The 20,927-nt window shown below is 45.5% G+C and overlaps 1 protein-coding gene across 1 annotated transcript; it reads left to right on the top strand.

Moving 5' to 3' along the window:
* Positions 1-1,115: 1,115 nt before the first annotated feature.
* Positions 1,116-17,786, top strand: LOC115149563 (sia-alpha-2,3-Gal-beta-1,4-GlcNAc-R:alpha 2,8-sialyltransferase). Its single transcript, XM_029692521.1, has 4 exons — positions 1,116-1,518; positions 3,659-3,781; positions 5,857-6,414; positions 17,393-17,786. The coding sequence occupies exons 1-4, from the start codon at positions 1,355-1,357 to the stop codon at positions 17,673-17,675; spliced, it is 1,128 nt and encodes a 375-aa protein (XP_029548381.1). The 5' UTR covers positions 1,116-1,354; the 3' UTR covers positions 17,676-17,786.
* The last annotated feature ends 3,141 nt before the right edge of the window (positions 17,787-20,927 follow it).

The following is a 20,927-nucleotide window of genomic DNA, read 5'->3' as shown; positions in this document are numbered from 1 at the left end:
ACTTCACAATAACAGCACTTACAGTTGACCGGTGCAGCTCTAGCAGGGCAGAAATTTGACTAACTGACTTGTTGGAATTGTGGCATATTATGACAGTGCCACATTGAAAGTCACTGAGCTCATCAGTAAGACCATTCTACTGTCAATGTGTGGACTATGGAGATTGCATGGTGCTCGGTTATATATATACACCTGTCGGCAACGGGTGTGGCTGAAATAGCCGAATCCACTAATTTGAAGGTGTGTCCACATAACTCTGCATATAAAGTGTATGTACAACTTTAAAATATTGACCCACATGTTACCCCACTGAAAGACTTTGACGCCATACAGCAAATCAACTTGTGTTGTGGTGTATTGATGGACAGTTGTAGTCCACTGCAGAGTAACCCTGTTGTAGCCTACATGCTCTTTGACCCTTATGACTGAGATAAACATCAAAACAGCATGGAACAGATCTCTAGAAAGCAGTGATAAAATGACACGCAGGTTTAACAGGACATAATCCATGCGGTTTTGCAAAGCAGACTATAAGTAACCCTTTGTGGTAATTTACCTGGTATACTACGAAACAGAATCAATGAGTTAAACAGTTAACTCACCCAAATATTCTGAAATAACTTTCTTTTTTTATAATGAACCTGAAAATCAGTAGTTGTTTCTGGTTGTTTATTAAAGTCAGCTGCATGGTTAGTGGCTAACTCATTGAACCTACTTTGTTGTATACCCATCAGACTGAAAGCGGTTGTTTTTTTATTTTAATTTAATTGACAAGTTCACTGCTTCTTTAAGCATCTGGTGAGGTTCATTAATTCGATTCAAAATGCATGCATCTCCCTGCGCTATTATTACGGCTGGATACAGCTTCGCAGCGAGGGGATGGAATGGAACGAGCAGGACTGTCATGTCTAGATTGGATACAGCTTTTGTCAAAACATATTTTTTTATTTTTTTGCATTTTAGCTAACCCTAACCCTTTTCCTAACCTTAACTTAATTATCCTAACCTGCCACGTTAATTATACTATTTTGGGGGGCAGGTAAAAACAACTTGTTGCGTAAATTCTCCTAAACCTGCTACAAAAGGTCAATTTTGACAAAAGCTGTATCCCTTCTAGCCAAAACAGAGCAGGACCGGTGCACCGGGAGAATGAAAATCAAGAAACAGAGACACATACCTTCAAAACAACAACCATTTCAGATGCTGCCTGCCGCTACCTCTTTCAGCTTCTATCTGACTGTCTCTAGGTATGAAATAAAACATGTCAGGCCAGCCGACATGTCGCTTCTCCTCCGCTGAATAGTAACATAGCTGTCCTTGTCGTTGCACAGACGGGAATGTCAACTCCGGGAAGATGGTCCGCATAGCGAGTGTCCTGGGGTTGGTGATGCTCAGTGTTGCTCTGCTCATACTCTCATTGATCAGCTACGTCTCAATAAAGAAAGATTTTCTCTTCACGTCCCCCAAATATGCAAATTCAGGGGGTTCTCGGACGTACATGTTTCATACCGGATTTCGGTAAGTATTGCAATAACATCTCGCAATAGAAACGTGTGCTATGTGCGTAGGCTATAGCCTGCTGAAGTGTGCAGTTTTACATTCTTCTAGCATATACATAGATGTAACGGTCTTTATTGTTTTTATTTCCAGAATAGCAGTTGGTGGGGGGGGGGGGGGGGTCTTTTTCTAAAACCAGAGGTTTCATATTAGGGAGGCTTGTGTCATAGGCTGCTAGCCTAGAGTAGGCTACACCACAAACCAAAAGGCCTGTCACAGTATAAATAAAAATACACTGTCACAGTATGAATGTAACGACGCCTCTGTCGGTTCTCTCGCCATATTCTAAGGTCCTATCAATAATCAACGTGTCCATATTTCCCACGATTATTGAATTTACCAGATGTCACTGTTTTTTGTTGTTGTTGAAATTCATCCTGATATCAAGTCGAATCTCCAAATTAATGAATATCCCTACGTACAACAACAAGCCAGCGCACCGGTCGAAAATAGAGCAGAATTTAATCCTATCTGGTCGTGAACAAGAGGCACAGCGCATGTTGTAATGTTCGTACTGCTGTGAGCGTTATGCCACAAGGCCCCTGTGTTATGATGCTCAGCTAGAGAGGTCCTGAACGTCCAGCTGTGACGCACTGGCCACTGGCTGCTGTTCTCTGGCTCGCTCAAGGGAGCTGTCCTTGGTTCTGATTTAAAAGTGGCGGTAGATTCATTTCCACCCTGTAATCATTCCCCCCTTTCTTGAATCCAAGTTGTATCAGGCTGTATCACACCAGGCTGTATCATTGGATACCCTCCCTTCCTCTCCACAGAAACTAAACATATATATACAGTGGGGAAAACAAGTATTTGAAACACTGCCGATTTTGCAGGTTTTCCTACTTACAAAGCATGTAGAGGTCTGTAATTTTTATCATAGGTACACTTCAACTGTGAGAGACGGAATCTAAAACAAAAATCCAGAAAATCACATTGTATGATTTTTAAGTAATTCATTTGCATTTTATTGCATGACATAAGTATTTGATACATCAGAAAAGCAGAACTTAATATTTGGTACAGAAACCTTTGTTTGCAATTACAGAGATCATACGTTTCCTGTAGTTCTTGACCAGGTTTGCACGCACTGCAGCAGGGATTAAAATAACATCAAATTGATCAGAAATACAATGAAGACATTGTTAATTTTGTAAATGACTATTGTAGCTGGAAATGGCAGATTCTTTATGGAATACCTACATAGGCATACAGAGGCGCATTATCAGCAACCATCACTCCTGTGTTCCAATGGCACGTTGTGTTAGCTAATCCAAGTTTATCATTTTAAAAGGCTAATTGATCATTAGAAACCCTTTTGCAATTATGTTAGCACAGCTGAAAACTGTTGTCCTGATTAAAGAAGCAATAAAACTGGCCTTCTTTAGACTAGTTAAGTGTCTGGAGCATCAGCAGTTGTGGGTTCAATTACAGGCTCAAAATGGCTAGAAAGAAAGACTTTCTTCTGAAATTCATCAGTCTATTCTTGTTCTGAGAAATGAAGGCTATTCCATGAGAGAAATTGCCCAGAAACTGAAAATCGCATACAAAGCTGTGTACTACTCCCTTCACAGAACAGCACAAACTGGCTCTAACCAGAATAGAAAGAGGAGTGGGAGGCCCCGGTGCACAACTGAGCAAGAGGACAAGTACATTAGAGTGTCTAGTTTGAGAAACAGACGCCTCACAAGTCCTCAACTGGCAGCTTCATTAAATAGTACCTGCAAAACACCAGTCTCAACGTCAACAGTGAAGAGGTGCCTTCTTTTGGGCTTTTTCTTTGCAACTCTGCCTAGAAGGCCAGCATCCCGGAGTCACCTCTTCACTGTTGACCTTGAGACTGGTGGACTTGTGAGGCGTCTGTTCAAATGCACTACATTTGCCCAGAGCCCAATAGGCCCTATATAGACAATAGGATACCATTTGGAAATCAAGCATTTTTATTTAACCTTCATTTAACTAGGCATACTAACCATACTGTACATGTACCCCAGTTCCATAACTCTCCATGTTTTATCCCCACAGCCACAGTCAAATCCCTTCACAAATACAATACCACCAGAATATCATCCAACCAATGTAGCAATGTGTTTGCCTCTGTCCACAGGTCTCAGCTGGCCACGAAGTACCTGGACCCGGCTTTCACCCCTCTGACCAGAGCCCTGAACGAGATCATCCAGGAGAACACTTCCAAATGGTGCTATAACAGAACGGCTTTCACAGAACATAGGTGAAGTAGCCTATAGGATACAGCCGGTTACTATTCATTAAGCACTAACGTTGCAAAAAATGTTACATCAGAAAATGTTTGTTGTTATTAAGGTAGTTACCTTCCTTTTTCAAAACCTTTTGGGGGCCTAATGAACATGACCCACGCCAGGCTCAGCAAAGCAGACTAACTTTAGACCAGGCTTGGTCTCTGGTGACAAACTTTAATATTAAAATGATAGAAGCAGATTTGGTTCTGGGTGCCGAGATTAGACCAGGCAATAAGCTATGGAATGTTAGGAGAGAATGTTGTTCAGGAGTGTTTTGGAGTAGTTTAAGAGGAATGTTGTTTAAGTGTTTTTAGGAGTGGTTTAGGAGGGAATGTTGTTTATGAGTGTTTAGGAGTGGTTTAGGAGGGATGTTGTTTAAGTGTTTTTAGGAGTAGTTTAAGAGGAATGTTGTTTAAGTGTTTTTAGGAATGGTTTAGGAGGAATGTTGTTTAGGAGTGTTTAGGAATGTTGTTTAAGTGTTTTTAGGAATGGTTTAGGAGGAATGTTGTTTATGAGTAGTTTAGTATGAATATTGTTTAGGAGTGTTTAGAAATAGTTTAAGAGGAATGTTGTTTAGGAGTAGTTTAGGAGGAATATTGTTTAGGAGTAGTTTAGGAGTAGTTTAGGGGGAATGTTGTTTAGGAGTTTTCAGGAGTAGTTTAAGAGGAATGTTGTTAAGGTGTTTTTAGAAGTGGTTTAGGAGGGAATGTTGTTTAGGTGTTTTAAGGAATGGTTTTAGGAGGGATTGTTGTTTAGGAGTGTTTAGGAGTGGTTTAGGAGGGAATGTTGTTTAGGAGTGTTTAGGAGTGGTTTAGGAGGGAATGTTGTTTAGGTGTTTTAAGGAATGGTTTTAGGAGGGAATGTTGTTCAGCAGTGGTTTTAGGAAAGAATGTTGCTAATGTATTATCTGCTGGTGTAAAAAGTGCTTTATAAATACATTTGATTGAATTTGATTGATATTACTGGATCGTAAGGAAAGTTAGCAAGTTCCATGCATACAGGATTCAGTAAGACCCTCCATAGGTCACCAGGCATAAAAGTTTATTTTGGGGTTCCTAGTGTGCGAGGGGTGGGGGAGTGGGGCGCTACCACTGGTGGAGGATAATGCAGGCACAGACAACATGGACACTTCTTAAAGGTGCAATATGCAGAAATCGCTCCGCCATTTCCTGGTTGCTCATATTCTAATAGTTCGGCTACTTTCAGTTTATGTGACAATAGAGAATCATTGTACCATCTAAACCGCTGTGAAATATATTTTCCATAACCAAAAATATAGTATTTTCAGCTGTTTAAAGCTGGTGTACAAAACCGAAAGTAAAAGATGCAAAAACGGGAAACATAGAAATAGCGCACATAGAACCGATCTACCGCTTCTTAGACTTGCTTTCAATGAAAATGACAGTTCTATGAATCCAATCTCTATGTGAATTTGGTGCGTCAATGGGGACCTGGTTTGCGCATAGTGGGACTATCATTTGTTTTTCAACAGGAAAATGACCCAAAACACACCTCCAGGCTGTGTAAGGGCTATTTCACAATCACCTAACCTCAGCCCAATTGAGATGGTTTGGGATGAGTTGGAATGCAGAGTGAAGGGAAAGCAGCCAACAAGTGCTCAGCATATGTGGGAACTCCTTCAAGACTGTTGGAAAAGCATTCCTCATGAAGCTGTTTGAGAGAATGCCAAGAGCGGGCAAAGCTGTCATCAAGGCAAAGGGTGGCTACTTTGAAGAATCTCAAATATAAAATGTATTTTTATTTGTTTAACACTTTTTTGGTTACTCCATGATTCCATATGTGTTATTTCATAGTGTTGATTTCTTCACTATTATTTATACAATGTAGAAAATAGTAAAAAATTCAGAAAAACCCTTGAATGAGTAGATGTGTTTGAAACTTTTGACTGGTACTGTATATATTTCCTGAGCTTTCTTATATCTCCCATATGGGTCCTGATCAAAATAAGTACACTACATAGGACATAGGGTGCGATTTGGGATGCTACCTAACACTTCCCCCCGTCTTATCTCTCCATATCTTCCAGAAAAGAGATCTCTCAGCACATCGATATCGCCCACAACTTCACCCTAATCCGAAGCAGAGTGCGCGTGGGTCAGCTGATGCACTATGACTACTCTAGCCACAAGTACGTGTTCTCCATCGGTGAGAACTTCAAGTCCCTGCTTCCCGAGGCCTCCCCCATCATCAACAAGCACTACAATGTGTGTGCCGTGGTGGGGAACAGTGGCATCCTCACAGGGAGTCGCTGCGGCCCCGAGATCGAGAAGTTTGACTTCGTCTTCCGCTGCAACTTCGCTCCCACCGAGATCTTCCACCGGGATGTGGGGCGGAGGACCAACCTCACGACCTTTAACCCCAGCATCCTGGAGAAGTACTACAACAACCTGCTGACACTCCAGGACAGGAACAACTTCTTCCTGAGTCTGAAGAAGCTGGACAGGGCCATACTCTGGATCCCTGCCTTCTTCTTCCACACCTCGGCCACGGTGACCAGGACCCTGGTTGACTTCTTTGTGGAGCACAGAGGACAGTTGAAGGTTCAGCTAGCCTGGCCTGGCAACATCATGCAGTACATAAACCGGTAAGACTGGACACACCAGACTGGTTGGTTGATAAATTGACTGATTTGTTGATTGAGCGATTGATTTATTGGTTGATTGATTGATTGATTACGTTTATTGTCCTTCAAGAGGAAACTCTTCACAGATCACAAGTTACATATAAACACAAGTCACATAGAATCACAACTGGACACACCTAGCATAGCATTGGACGCACCTAGCATAGCACTGGACACACCTAGCATAGCACTGGACACACCTAGCATAGCATTGGACACACCTAGCATAGCACTGGACACACCTAGCATAACACTGGACACACCTAGCATAACACTGGACACACCTTGCATAACATTGGATACACTTAACATAGCATTGAACCAGAGGAGGCTGGTGGGCGAACAGGCTCATTTTAATGGCTGGAATAGAATAAATAGAACGGTATCAAACACAACAAACCATGTTTGACTCCGTTCTATTTATTATATTCCAGCCATTACAATGAGCCCGTCCTCCTATAGCTTCTCCCACCAGCCTCTTCTGCATTGGACGAACATAACACAGTATCAGACACACCCAACATAACACTCAACATAGCATTTAGACTTTTGTATATTCTTCTCAGAAATAGATTATGAAAATTTGAAGTCATTTTATTTCAACATTGTACAATCCATGCTTCTTACCATAACCTCTCCACCAGTAACTGACATGAAAATGTAGTAATACACTAAGGAAAGAAGAGCTATCAAATCAAATCAAATTTATTTATATAGCCCTTCTTACATCAGCTGATATCTCAAAGTGCTGTACAGAAACCCAGACTAAGACCCCAAACAGCAAGTAATGCAGGTGTAGAAGCACGGTGGCTAGGAAAAACTCCCTAGAAAGGCCAAAACCTAGGAAGAAACGTAGAGAGGAACCAGGCTATGAGGGGTGGCCAGTTCTCTTCTGGCTGTGCCGGGTGGAGATTATAACAGAACATGGCCAAGATGTTCAAATGTTTATAAATGACCAGCATAGTCAAATAATAATAATCACAGTAGTTTGTCGAGGGTGCAACAAGTCAGCACCTCAAGAGTAAATGTCAGTTGGGTTTTCATAGCCGATCATTGAGAGTATCTCTACCGCTCCTGCTGTCTCTAGAGAGTTGAAAACAGCAGGTCCGGGACAAGGTAGCACGTCCGATGAACAGGTCAGGGTTCCATAGCAGAACAGTTGAAACTGGAGCAGCAGCACGGCCAGGTGGACTGGGGACAGCAAGGAGTCATCATGCCAGGTAGTCCTGAGGCATGGTCATAGGGCTCAGGTCCTCCGAGAGAGAGAAAGAAAGAAAGAGAGAATTAGAGAGAGCATACTTAAATTCACACAGGACACCGGATAAGACAGGAGAAATACTCCAGATATAACAGACTGACCCTAGCCCCCCGACACATAAACTACTGCAGCATAAATACTGGAGGCTGAGACAGGAGGGGTCAGGAGACACTGTGGCCCCATCCGATGATACCCCCGGACAGGGCCAAACAGGCAGGATATAACCTTATCATTGACCAATACTATGTATATATTAAAATGTCGCGGCTGGCTGTGTAGCTAGGTCTTCTCCTCTAACTCTACATGGATCAGCAGCGTATTGAGCTTCCCACCTCATTTTCCAAAGCTTTTAAAACACGGAAGCTAAATGCGGAAACTATGGATACAACTTCCTCTGCGCTCCTGTATTATCGTAATTCATATATGCGCGCCACTAGAAATCCCTGCGTTAGAGTGTTTCTGTTAGCTTGTACATCCTGAAAAAATACACCCCATTACTGGCTTGTTAATGTGCCTGGACCTTGTAGGTTAAACTGCAGAGAAAAAAACCCCATAACTGATCAAAATGGTTGCCCCGATCAAGCAGGCTAGATGCAGTTATTCCTAAATAAATATGCATTCAAAATGCCAGGCTTTTGAACGGTTATTCAAATGGAAGACTATTCACTGCAGTTTACAGCCAATTCATGGCTTTTAAATCAAATTGTATTTGTCACATGCACCGAATACAACAGGTGTAGTACCTTACAGTGAAATGCTGTTATTTATTTATTTAACCTTTATTTAACTAGACAAGTCAGTTAAGAACAAATTCTTATTGACAATAACAGCCTACCCCGGCCAAACCCGGGCGACGCTGGGCCAATTGTGGCTAAAATACTAAAATAAACTGAAGTAAAAATAAAATATATATATATATATATTTTTGTTGAAAAATAACAAATGACTAAGGAGCAACAATAAAATAACAGTAGCGAGGCTATACACAGGGAGTACTGTTACAGAGTCAATGTGCGGGGTCAAAGGTTAGTCGAGGTAATTGAGGTAATATGTACACTACCGGTCAAAAGTTTGGGGTCACTTAGAAATGTCCTTGTTTTTGAAAGAAAAGCACATTTGTTGTCCACTAAAATAACGTCAAATTGATCAGAAATACAGTGTAGACATTGTTAATGTTGTAAATGACTATTGTAGCTGGAAACGGCTGATATTTTTTGGAATATCTACATAGGCGTACAGAGGCCCATTATCAGCAACCATCACTTCTGTGTTCCAATGGCACGTTGTGTTAGCTAATCCAAGTTTATCATTTTAAAAGGCTAATTGATCATTAGAAAACCCTTTTGCAATTATGTTAGCACAGCTGAAAACTGTTGTTCTGATTAAATAAGCAATAAAACTGACCTTCTTTAGACTAGTTGAGTATCTGGAGCATCAGCGTTTGTGAGTTCGATTACAGGCTCAAAATGGCCAGAAACAAAGAACTTTCTTCTGAAAGTCGTCAGTCTATTCTTGTTCTGAGAAATGAAGGCTATTCCATGAGAGAAATTGCCAAGAAACTGAAGATCTCATATAACGCTGTGTACTACTCCCTTCACAGAACGGCACAAACTGGCTTTAACCAGAATAGAAAGAGGAGTGGGAGGCCCCGGTGCACAACTGAGCAAGAGAACAAGTACGTTAGAGTGTCTAGTTTGAGAAACAGACGCCTCACAAGTCCTCAACTGGCAGCTTCATTAAATAGTACCCGCAAACACCAGTCTCAACGTTAACAGTGAAGAGGCGACTCCGGGACGCTGGCCTTCTAGGCAGAGTTCCTCTGTCCAGTGTCTTGTTCTTTTGTCCATCTTAATCTTTTATTTTTATTGGCCAGTCTGAGATATGGCTTTTTCTTTGCAACTCTGCCTAGTCCACAATCATCTCGTTTGTCTTGATCAAGTTGAGGGAGAGGTTGTTGTCCTAGCACTACACTGCAAGGTCTCTGACCTCCTCCCTATAGGCTGTCTCATCGTTGTCGGTGATCAAGCCTACCACTGTTGTGTCATTGGTAAACTTAATGGTGGTGTTGGAGTCGTGCAGTCATGAGTGAACAGGGAGAGCAGGAGAGGACTGAGGACGTACCCCTGAGGGGCCCCCGTGTTGAGGATCAGCGTGGCAGAAGTGTTGTTTTTGTTTAATATAACCTTTATTTAACTAGGCAAGTCAGTTAAGAACAAATTCTTATTTACAATATCGGCCTACCGGGGAACAGTGGGTTAACTGCCTTGTTCAGGGGCAGAACGACAGATTTTTACCTTATCAGCTCAGGGATTCGATCCAGCAACCTTTCGGTTACTGGCCCAATGCTCTAACCACTAGGTTACATGCCGCCCCCTTTATTACCTACCTTTACCACATTGGGGTGGCCCGCCAGGAAGTCCAGGATCCAGTTGCCGAGGGAAGTGTTTAGTCCCAGGGTCTTTAGCTTAGTGATGTGCTTTGAGGGCACTATGGTGTTGAACGCTGAGCTGTAGTCAATGAATAACATTCTCACGTAGTGTTCCTTTTGTCCAGGTGGGAAAGAGCTGTGTGGAGTGCAATCGACATTGCATCATCTGTGGATCTGTTGGGGCGGTATGCAAATTGGAGTGGGTCTAGGGTTTCTGGGATAATGGTGTTGATGTGAGCCATGACCAGCCTTTCAAAGCACCTCATGGTTACAGCCGTGAGTGCTACAGGTCGGTAGTCATTTAAGCAGTTTACTTTGGTGTTCATCGACACAGAGACTATGGTGGTCTGCTTGAAACATGTTGGTATTACAGACTTTGTCAGGGAGAGGTTGAAAATGTAATTGAAGACACTTGCCAGTTGGTCAGCGCATGCTCGGAGTACACGTCCTGGTAATCCGTCTGGCCCTGCGGCCTTGTGAATGTTGACCTGTTTTAAAGGTCTTACTCACATCGGCAATGGAGAGCGTGATCACACAGTCTTCCGGTGCATGTTTCAGTGTTATTTGCCTCGAAGCGAGCATAGAAGTTATTTAGCTCATCTGGTAGGCTCGTGTCAATGGGCAGCTCTCGGCTGTGCTTCCCTTTGTAGTCTGTAATGGTTTGCAAGCCCTGCCACATCCGACGAGCATCAGAGCCGGTGTAGTACGATTCAATCTAAGTCCTGTATTGACGCTTTGCCTGTTTGATGGTTCATCGGAGAGAATATGGGATTTCTTATAAGCGTCCAGGTTAGAGTCCCGCTCCTTGAAAGCGGCAGCTCTACCCTTTAGCTCAGTGCGGATGTTGCCTGTATTTATGTTCATTTTGAACTGATACCCAACTGAGCATTCTACTCAATGCATCGTCATTGAGCGTTGAAGAAGGTTTCATCCAAAGTGCATTACTGTGGCTTGGAAATCCAATGGTGTTCAAAATGAGGCAAATAATTAGTAGGAAAACCTTTTTGTCACCATTTTGATGTCACCAGATTATAACGTTAGCTAGCTAGCTAGCTAAGATTGAGGGGAGACAACCGGATTTCAGCTAGCTAATGTTAGCTTTGCTAGCTATTTTTGATGAATTTTGCCAGCTAATGACAACATTGCCGTCTTTTTAAAGTAAATTTGATGACATGATTACGCTAGAAAAGTTTTTTCCTACTAATTATTTGACTACTTTATCAATGTCATCGTATTTCCAGACACTATAGTGTAATTTAGACAAAACAGTAGTTAGCCTCCGTCCAGAATGACGGGGCTTATCACCACTTTATGGCACCACTACGGCACCACCGATAGAGGGCGGCTTGAGAACGTTCACAACAATGGCATGACGCGACCGAGTGACGGAGGTGCAACCTATTAATACTCAAGTTTTGTACTCAATTGAAAACAATAACATTCTTCTTTACATTGTGTTGTAGTAGCCTGGGTAGGATACATTTCTTGTCCCTAAAAAAAAGTGAAATAAATCGGGGACTGGTAGGGAGCAGCCTCTGGAGCACACATAATGTAGGTTACCTATGATTTCATTATCTGATACTTTTTTCTTATATTTCGCTGTGTAAATTCACTGGATATATTCATATTGACTTTATGAAATATGGGCTAGTATGCTTCTAACTTAGGCTAAAGCTGGAGCCTGTCTGTCTTTGTTCTGTTGCGCAAAATTACGCACCTGGCCTCTCCGCTCCCACGGCAGGTAAAGCCAGACTACAAAAGCTTGTTGGACACTTATTTTGACTTATTTTCTTTAGTCTACTATCAGCCTATTGGACGAGAGATACACACTTGCTCTTCCTTGCTGAATGTAAAAGGGGCGGGACGTTGGAAAGGAGAAGCCAGTATTTTCCTATAGTAGGCCAATCTTAACACCGATTGGCTACATACTGACAACAAACACTGCTAATGTACCTTTCTTGACCTTCAAAACTGTCGGCAATAGACCCAAACTGATCCACATGTTTGCATAGTCAGGCCTAGGCTGTTAGGCCTATGCAGTTATTTGGGCATGAAACAAAACAGGACGTTTGAGCGGTTATTCAAATTAGCCTAAATAACTGAGGTTTATGGACAATAATTGTGTACTCACTAAAAAACAGTTAATTCCTCATTGCACTGTGTTGTTGTAGCCCCGGTATAATAATGATCTCGTTTCAAAACGTAGGCCTAATAATAATAGTGGTGGTGCTAGCTGGAGCCGTCTGAGCGATTAGCTTCTGATCCCTCACCCGCTAGTGACTGAATGCTGATATACCTGCTTCTGACTCACTACAGGCTGTCCGGCAAGAACAGTATGGATGCTTCTCAGTCCAGAACTTGTATTATCTTCATCCCTACCACCATAAGCCATAGTATTCACACACAGAAATCTTCGTTTTACATAGGATGTACCTGTGGTTCTATAGGGGAAAGGAGACATATACACAACCAGTCAAAAGTTTCAGAACACCTACTAAGGGTTTTTCTTAATTTTTACTATTTTCTACATTGTAGAATAATAGTGAAGACATCAACACTATGAAATAACACATATGGAATTATGTAGTAACCGAAAAAAGTGTTAAACAAATCAAAATATATTTTATATTTGAGATCCTTCAATTAGCCAACCTTTGCCTTGATGACAGCTTTGTACACTCTTGGCATTCTCTCAACCAGCATCATGACGTAGTCACCTGGAAGGCATTTCAATTAACAAGTGTGCCTTCTTAAAAGTTAATTTGTGGAATTTCTTTCGTTCTTAATGCGTTTGAACCAATCAGTTGTGTTGTGACAAGGTAGGGAGAAATAAATAAATATATGAATAAATAGAAAACCTTGAATGAGTAGGTGTTCTAAAACTTTTGACCGGTAGTGTATATATGTTAACTATAGTAATGCCACAATACCACAGGATCTGTACATAGCCTGGTAGAATGTCATTACATAAACACATCAGGGATGTGTATAAATGTCTCGCTATAGAGAGAGAGAGAACTAATTATTCGGAAGGCATGATTTATTGCCCTCTCTCTCTGGCCTAATGTAGATCTTATCTGATCTGTGTCCGGTGCCTCAGAGTCATAAATCTTACTGGGGACAGTCTGAAACTTCTAGAATCTCTTGCCATGGCTTAACAGTAGCACGAATAAGTGTTAAAGTGCGCATATAGGCTATAGGAATTAACCAGATCTAAACAATCCTGCATCCAATGCAATATAAACAACATGCAAATGGGGTATCTGTCATGACTGCTCCCGCTTTTTCCCCCCCCTCGAGGGCGCCAGGCTGCCCTGCATTACGCTCTCCTGCCACCATCATTTACGCACACCTGTCTTCCCTCGTCACGCGCTTCAGCGATATTGGACTCACCTGGACTCACTCAATCACCTGTTTATTACCTCCCTTATATTTGTCAGTTCCCCAGCTCTGTTCCCCGCTGCTGCATTGTTTTGTCATATGTCCGTGTTGCCCGTGTGCTGACGCTGTTCCTGTCTTGTTCTATGTCTGTTCCCGAATAAATGTCTGACTCCCCGTATCTGCTTCTCCTGTCCGGCGTCGGCCCTTACAGAATGCAGCAGCCATCACACGAAGCATCAGGGAGTACTGGCGTTCCGGTTGGTGGTGACGGCGGTCCTGGGTGGATGACTATGGAACTGGGGGTGCCTAGCCAGCTCATCGGGCTTCCTCACCCTAGCTGGCTCGAGAGGTTTCCTTGCCCCAGTTGGCTCGGAAGGCGCCCATCCCACGTCGGGCCTCAGCCGGATCATCAGGTCTTGTTCGCCCAGCCGGCCCATGAGTTTTCTTGTTTTGTTGGTGACATCGGGTTTGGATTCTGCCGCCGATGGAACCGGGGGTGCCTAAGCCAGCTCGTCAGGTTTCCTCGTCCTAGCTGGCTCGAGAGGTTTCCTTGTCTCGGTTGGCTTGGCAGGTTCCCATCCCACGTCATGCTCCGCCGGATCATCGGGCTTCCATGCCTCAGCGGGATCGACAGGCGTTCATGCCTCAGCCGGATCGTCAGGCTCCTATGCCTCAGCCGGCTCACTAGGCTCCCACGCCACTGCCGTTTCGTGGGGAGTTTACCCCCAGCCGGCTTGCCCAGCGCCCATGTCTCGGCTGGCTCGCCCGGGTGGCGCCTTTGGGGGGGTACTGTCACGTCTGCTCCCGCTCTTCCCCCCTGGCGCTCGAGGGCGCCAGGCTGCCCTGCATTACGCTCTCCTGCCACCATCATTTACGCACACCTGCCTTCCCTCGTCACGCGCTTCAGCTATATTGGACTCACCTGAACTCACTCAATCACCAGTTTATTACCTCCCTTATATTTGTCAGTTCCCCAGCTCTGTTCCCCGCTGCTGCATTGTTTGTCATATGTCCGTGTTACCCATGTGCTGACGCTGTTCCTGTCTTGTTCTTTGTTTGTTTTTCCGAATAAATCTCTGACTCCCCGTACCTGCTTCTCCTGTCCGGCGTCGGTCTTTACAGTATCTGAAATATACAAGCTGCAGCAGTACTATACAACTACAGAGGTAATTAGGCCTAAAGGCAATTTTTTGCAGTCAATCATCATCTTAACGTAGGTAAAAAACCTCCCGACAATAAATCCCACAACTCACTTCTTGGATCCATTGATAATCTTCCTAAAATAAACAGTCAATTTGGTCGTTAACCAGAACTTGCTAACCGGACTGTGGGGAAGTCATGTGTACAGGCATTGCCTTTTTCACAGTCTGGCTGTAATATAGGGGCAGTTAATAGCCAGTGTCACTTTAAAGAACCATGGGGGACAGGAGGGTGCACAATGTTGCAGGAAAAGTGTCGTGGCAGAGGATCCACTAACTCAGCTGTTGCAGGGCCACTGGGGCCCTTCCGTGGGCGCTGAGTACAATGCCGGAGGCTGGCCGCAGCTGAAGGAGGAATGTGGCATGTGGCCACAACTGTCTTTGGTAGCTCACTGAGGTTGGTGACTCTTTCACCACTTCTGAACGCTCCCATAGTGTACCAGGCTGGGATCCCTGGGTGAGGCTCGTCGGGAATCTGGAGGCAGGGCCCAGCTAAGCCCCAGAGACGAGGTCAGGGGGTTCCCCAGGTGCGTTGGCCAGAGGGTCCCCAGGTCAGGGAACGGTGGGTCTCCAGGTCAGGGAACGGTGGGTCACCAGGTCAGGGAACGGTGGATCACCAGGTCAGGGAACGGTGGGTCACCAGGTCAGGGAACGGTGGGTCACCAGGTCAGGGAACGGTGGGTCACCAGGTCAGGGAACGGTGGGTCACCAGGTCAGGGAACGGTGGGTCACCAGGTCAGGGAACGGTGGGTCACCAGGTCAGGGAACGGTGGGTCACCAGGTCAGGGAACGGTGGGTCACCAGGTCAGGGAACGGTGGGTCACCAGGTCAGGGAACGGTGGATCACCAGGTCAGGGAACGGTGGGTCACCAGGTCAGGGAACGGTGGGTCACCAGGTCAGGGAACGGTGGGTCACCAGGTCAGGGAACGGTGGGTCACCAGGTCAGGGAACGGTGGGTCACCAGGTCAGGGAACGGTTGATCACCAGGTCAGGGAACGGTGGGTCACCAGGTCAGGGAACGGTGGGTCACCAGGTCAGGGAACGGTGGGTCACCAGGTCAGGGAACGGTGGGTCACCAGGTCAGGGAACGGTGGGTCACCAGGTCAGGGAACGGTGGGTCACCAGGTCAGGGAACGGTGGGTCACCAGGTCAGGGAACGGTGGGTCACCAGGTCAGGGAACGGTGGGTCACCAGGTCAGGGAACGGTGGGTCACCAGGTCAGGGAACGGTGGGTCACCAGGTCAGGGAACGGTGGGTCACCAGGTCAGGGAACGGTTGATCACCAGGTCAGGGAACGGTGGGTCACCAGGTCAGAAAACGGTGAAACACCAGGTCAGGGAACGGTGACCACAGCCCTATTGGCCCTGGTGACCACAGCTCTATTGGCCCTGGTGACCACAGCCCTCTGGGCCCTGGTGACCACAGCCCTCTAGGCCCTTGTCAAAAGTAGTGTGCTAGAAAGTGAATAGGGTGCTATTTGGGACTAGTTGTACTACCATCTCCCTCAATCCCGTTAAAGTAACCCGCTCGCGCTGAATCTCTCCACTTAATAAGCTCTGTCTGCATTAAACACCAGTGTCTATTGTGTTCATTGATGAGGGGCCAATTTCATTTTGGGATAATGCATCAATGGTTTCAATTGGTTTTCAACTTAATACTGGACCATGTACAGCACTCACACATATGCACACATAAACACACACACACACTTCTACATCTGCATTGCTTGCTGTTTGGGGTTTTTAGGCTGGTTTCTGTATAAGCACTTTGTGACATCGGCTGATGTAAAAATGGCTTTATAAATACATTTGATCGATTGATAGACACACACACACACACAAACACACACATACACACACACACATAACCACACACATAAACGCGCACACACACACACACACACACACACACACACACACACACACACACACACACACACATAAACACACACACCCCCCGAAAAACACACACACAAACAAACACACTTCAATCCATTCTAACAGTATCCATTCTAACAGTAACCATTCTAACAGTATCCATTCTAACAGTATCCATTCTAACAGTATCCATTCTAACAGTATCCATTCTAACAGTATCCATTCTACGTACATTCTAACAGTAACCATTCTAACAGTAACCATTCTAACAGTATCCATTCTAACAGTATCCATTCTAACAGTATCCATTCCAACAGTACCCATTCTAACAGTATCCATTCTAACAGTATCCATTCTAACAGTATCCATTCTAACAGTATCCATTCTAACAGTATCTAACAGTATCCATTCTAACAGTATCCATTCTAACAGTATCCATTCTAACAGTATCCATTCTAACAGTATCCATTCCAACAGTACCCATTCTAACAGTATCCATTCTAACAGTATCCATTCTAACAGTATCCATTCTAACAGTATCCATTCTAACAGTATCTAACAGTATCCATTCTAACAGTATCCATTCTAACAGTATCCATTCTAACAGTATCCATTCTGACAGTATCCATTCTAACAGTATCCATTCTGACAGTATCCATTCTACCCACATTCTAACAGTATCCATTCTAACAGTATCCATTCTAACAGTATCCATTCTAACAGTATCCGTTCTAACAGTATCCATTCTGACAGTATCCATTCTAACCCTGTCTGTTCTGTTGGTCTGTGCTGCAGATACTGGAAGACCAAGCAGCTGTCACCGAAGCGTCTGAGCACGGGTATCCTCATGTACACTCTGGCCTCGTCCATGTGTGAGGAGATCCACCTGTACGGCTTCTGGCCCTTTGGCTGGGACCCCAACACGGGCAAGGAGCTTCCCTACCACTACTACGACAAGAAGGGTACCAAGTTCACCACCAAGTGGCAGGAGTCCCACCAGCTGCCAGCAGAGTTCAAACTGCTCTATAGGATGCACACAGAGGGACTTATCAAACTAACACTCTCACATTGTGCCTAGACCTGACTGGACTGGACCGAACCAGGCTGGACCGGACCGACCTGGACTGGACTGGACCGAACCAGGCTGGACCGGACCGACCTGGACTGGACTGGACAGAACCAGGCTGGACCGGACCGACCTGGACTGGACTGGACTGGACCGAACCAGGCTGGACCGGACCGATCCGGACTGGACTTGACTGGACCAAACCAGGCTGGACCGGACCGACCTGAACTGGACTGGACTGGACCGAACCAGGCTGGACCGGACCGACCTGGACTGGACTGGACTGGACCGAACCAGGCTGGACCGCACCGACCCGGACTGGACTTGACTGAACCGGACTGTACACGGACTAGATCAGAGTAAAAGGCTAAATCTGGCACATTATGTCATTTTCTGGTTGTAAACTGGTTTTCTGTTTAATAAGAAGGTGTTAAAAAACCAGATTACAACCAATGGGTGTCTGTTACTGTACAGCCAGGTATGAAGGTCCTTTAATGATGACATCAAGAAACCCAGGAGAAAGACGTTATGTTTTGGTTGTTATCTGGTTAGATGACCAGATCACAACTATATAAAGACGTATTTTTCTAGTTGTAAAAAGACGTAAGCATAACGTCATTATACAATCAGTATATAGTACAACCTGACCATGACGTCATGAAACATGTCATTGCAACCAGTTTTTCCCGCTGCGATGGGCCAGTGAGATTCTTACTGGCTGCCCAAGATGGATTCCCAGGCTGCCCAAGATGGATTCCCAGGCTGCCCAAGATGGATTCCCAGGCTGCCCAAGATGTATTCCATGGCTGCCCAAGATGGATTCCCAGGGTGCCCAAGATGTATTCCCAGGCTGCACAAGATGGATTCCCAGGCTGCCCATGATGTACTCCATGGCTGCCCATGATGTATTCCCAGGCTGCCCAAGATGGATTCCCAGGCTGCCCAAGATGTATTCCCAGGCTGCCCAAGATGGATTCCCAGGCTGCCCAAGATGTATTCCATGGCTGCCCAAGATGGATTCCCAGGGTGCCCAAGATGTAATCCCAGGCTGCACAAGATGGATTCCCAGGCTGCCCATGATGTACTCCCAGGCTGCCCATGATGTATTCCCAGGCTGCCCAAGATGGATTCCCAGGCTGCCCAAGATGTATTCCCAGGCTGCCCAAGATGGATTCCCAGGCTGCCCATGATGTATTCCCAGGCTGCCCAAGATGGATTCCCAGGGTGCCCAAGATGTATTCCCAGGCTGCACAAGATGGATTCCCAGGCTGCCCATGATGTACTCCCAGGCTGCCCATGATGTATTCCCAGGCTGCCCAAGATGGATTCCCAGGCTGCCCAAGATGTATTCCCAGGCTGCCCAAGATGGATTCCCAGGCTGCCCAAGATGGATTCCCAGGCTGCCCAAGATGTATTCCCAGGCTGCCCAAGATGTATTCCCAGGCTGCACAAGATGGATTCCCAGGCTGCCCATGATGTATTCCCAGGCTGCCCAAGATGGATTCCCAGGGTGCCCAAGATGTATTCCCAGGCTGCCCAAGATGGATTCCCAGGCTGCCCATGATGTATTCCCAGGCTGCACAAGATGGATTCCCAGGCTGCCCAATATGGATTCCCAGGCTGCCCATGATGTATTCCCAGGCTGCCCAAGATGTATTCCCAGGCTGCCCAAGATGGATTCCCAGGCTGCCCAAGATGTATTCCCAGGCTGCCCATGATGTATTCCCAGGCTGCCCAAGATGGATTCCCAGGCTGCCCAAGATGGATTCCCAGGCTGCCCAAGATGGATTCCCAGGCTGCCCAAGATGTATTCCCAGGCTGCCCAAGATGGATTCCCAGGCTGCCCAAGATGGATTCCCAGGCTGCCCAAGATGGATTCCCAGGCTGCCCAAGATAGATTCCCAGGCTGCCCAAGATGGATACCCAGGCTGCCCAAGATGGATTCCCAGGCTGCCCAAGATGGATTCCCAGGCTGCCCAAGATGGATTCCCAGGCTGCCCAAGATGGATTCCCAGGCTGCCCAAGATGGATTCCCAGGCTGCCCATGTTGTTGCCTGCTAGTGCTACGCTTTGTGACAGCTAAACTACAGCTGCTAAACTACAGCTGCTAAACTACAGCTGCTAAACTACAGCGGCTAAACTACAGCGGCTAAACTACAGCGGCTAAACTACAGCGGCTAAACTACAGCGGCTATACTACAGCGGCTATACTACAGCGGCTATACTACAGCGGCTATACTACAGCGGCTATACTACAGCGGCTAAACTACAGCGGCTATACTACAGCGGCTATACTACAGCGGCTATACTACAGCGGCTAAACTACAGCGGCTATACTACAGCGGCTAAACTACAGCGGCTATACTACAGCGGCTAAACTACAGCGGTTAACCTACAGCGGCTATGCTACAGCGGCTATGCTACAGCGGCTATGCTACAGCGGCTATGCCACAGCGGCTATGCCACAGCGGCTATGCCACAGCGGCTATGCCACAGCGGCTATACCACAGCGGCTATACCACAGCGGCTATACCACAGCGGCTATACCACAGCGGCTATACCACAGCTGCTATACCACAGCGGCTATACCACAGCGGCTATACCACAGCGGCTATACCACAGCTGCTATACCACAGCGGCTAAACCACAGCGGCTATACTACAGCGGTTATGCTACAGCTGCTATGCTACAGCGGTTATACTACAGCTGCTATACTACAGCTGCTATACTACAGCTGCTATACTACAGCGGCTATACTACAGCGGCTATACTACAGCGGTTATACTACAGCGGCTATACTACAGCGGCTATACTACAGCGGCTATACTACAGCGGTTATACTACAGCACCTAAGACACAGTAATATCAGCCTTTTTCTGTATAACCTGAGCTCATCATTATATATCGAAGCTCTGGTTTATCTATGGCACAATAGAAATGACAGAAATAGAGAATACAGATTTCCCTGTACTGTGGTTATATACTGTATGTACAGCTGCAGCTGTACCACCAAGTGGTTTTGGTGATTAATTTTACATCAGGGTTTTTTTCTCAGGAGATTTAAGTTGCTGTGGGATTTTTTTCTTTTTAAGAATTAAAATAATGTTAACAAAGTATCATTACTGAATAATGGAACTATCATTTAACAAGCACGAGAAATACAGGTCGCCTAGTGGTTAGAGTGTAGAGGAAGCAGGTAGCCTAGTGGTTAGAGCATTGGGCCAGTAACCCAAAAGGGTGCTGGAGCGAATCCCCGAGCTGACA

Source organism: Salmo trutta, chromosome 15 (assembly GCF_901001165.1).
Source record: "Salmo trutta chromosome 15, fSalTru1.1, whole genome shotgun sequence".
In the NCBI taxonomy this organism is placed as follows: domain Eukaryota; kingdom Metazoa; phylum Chordata; class Actinopteri; order Salmoniformes; family Salmonidae; genus Salmo; species Salmo trutta.
This window is presented reverse-complemented; position numbering and strand designations above follow the sequence as displayed.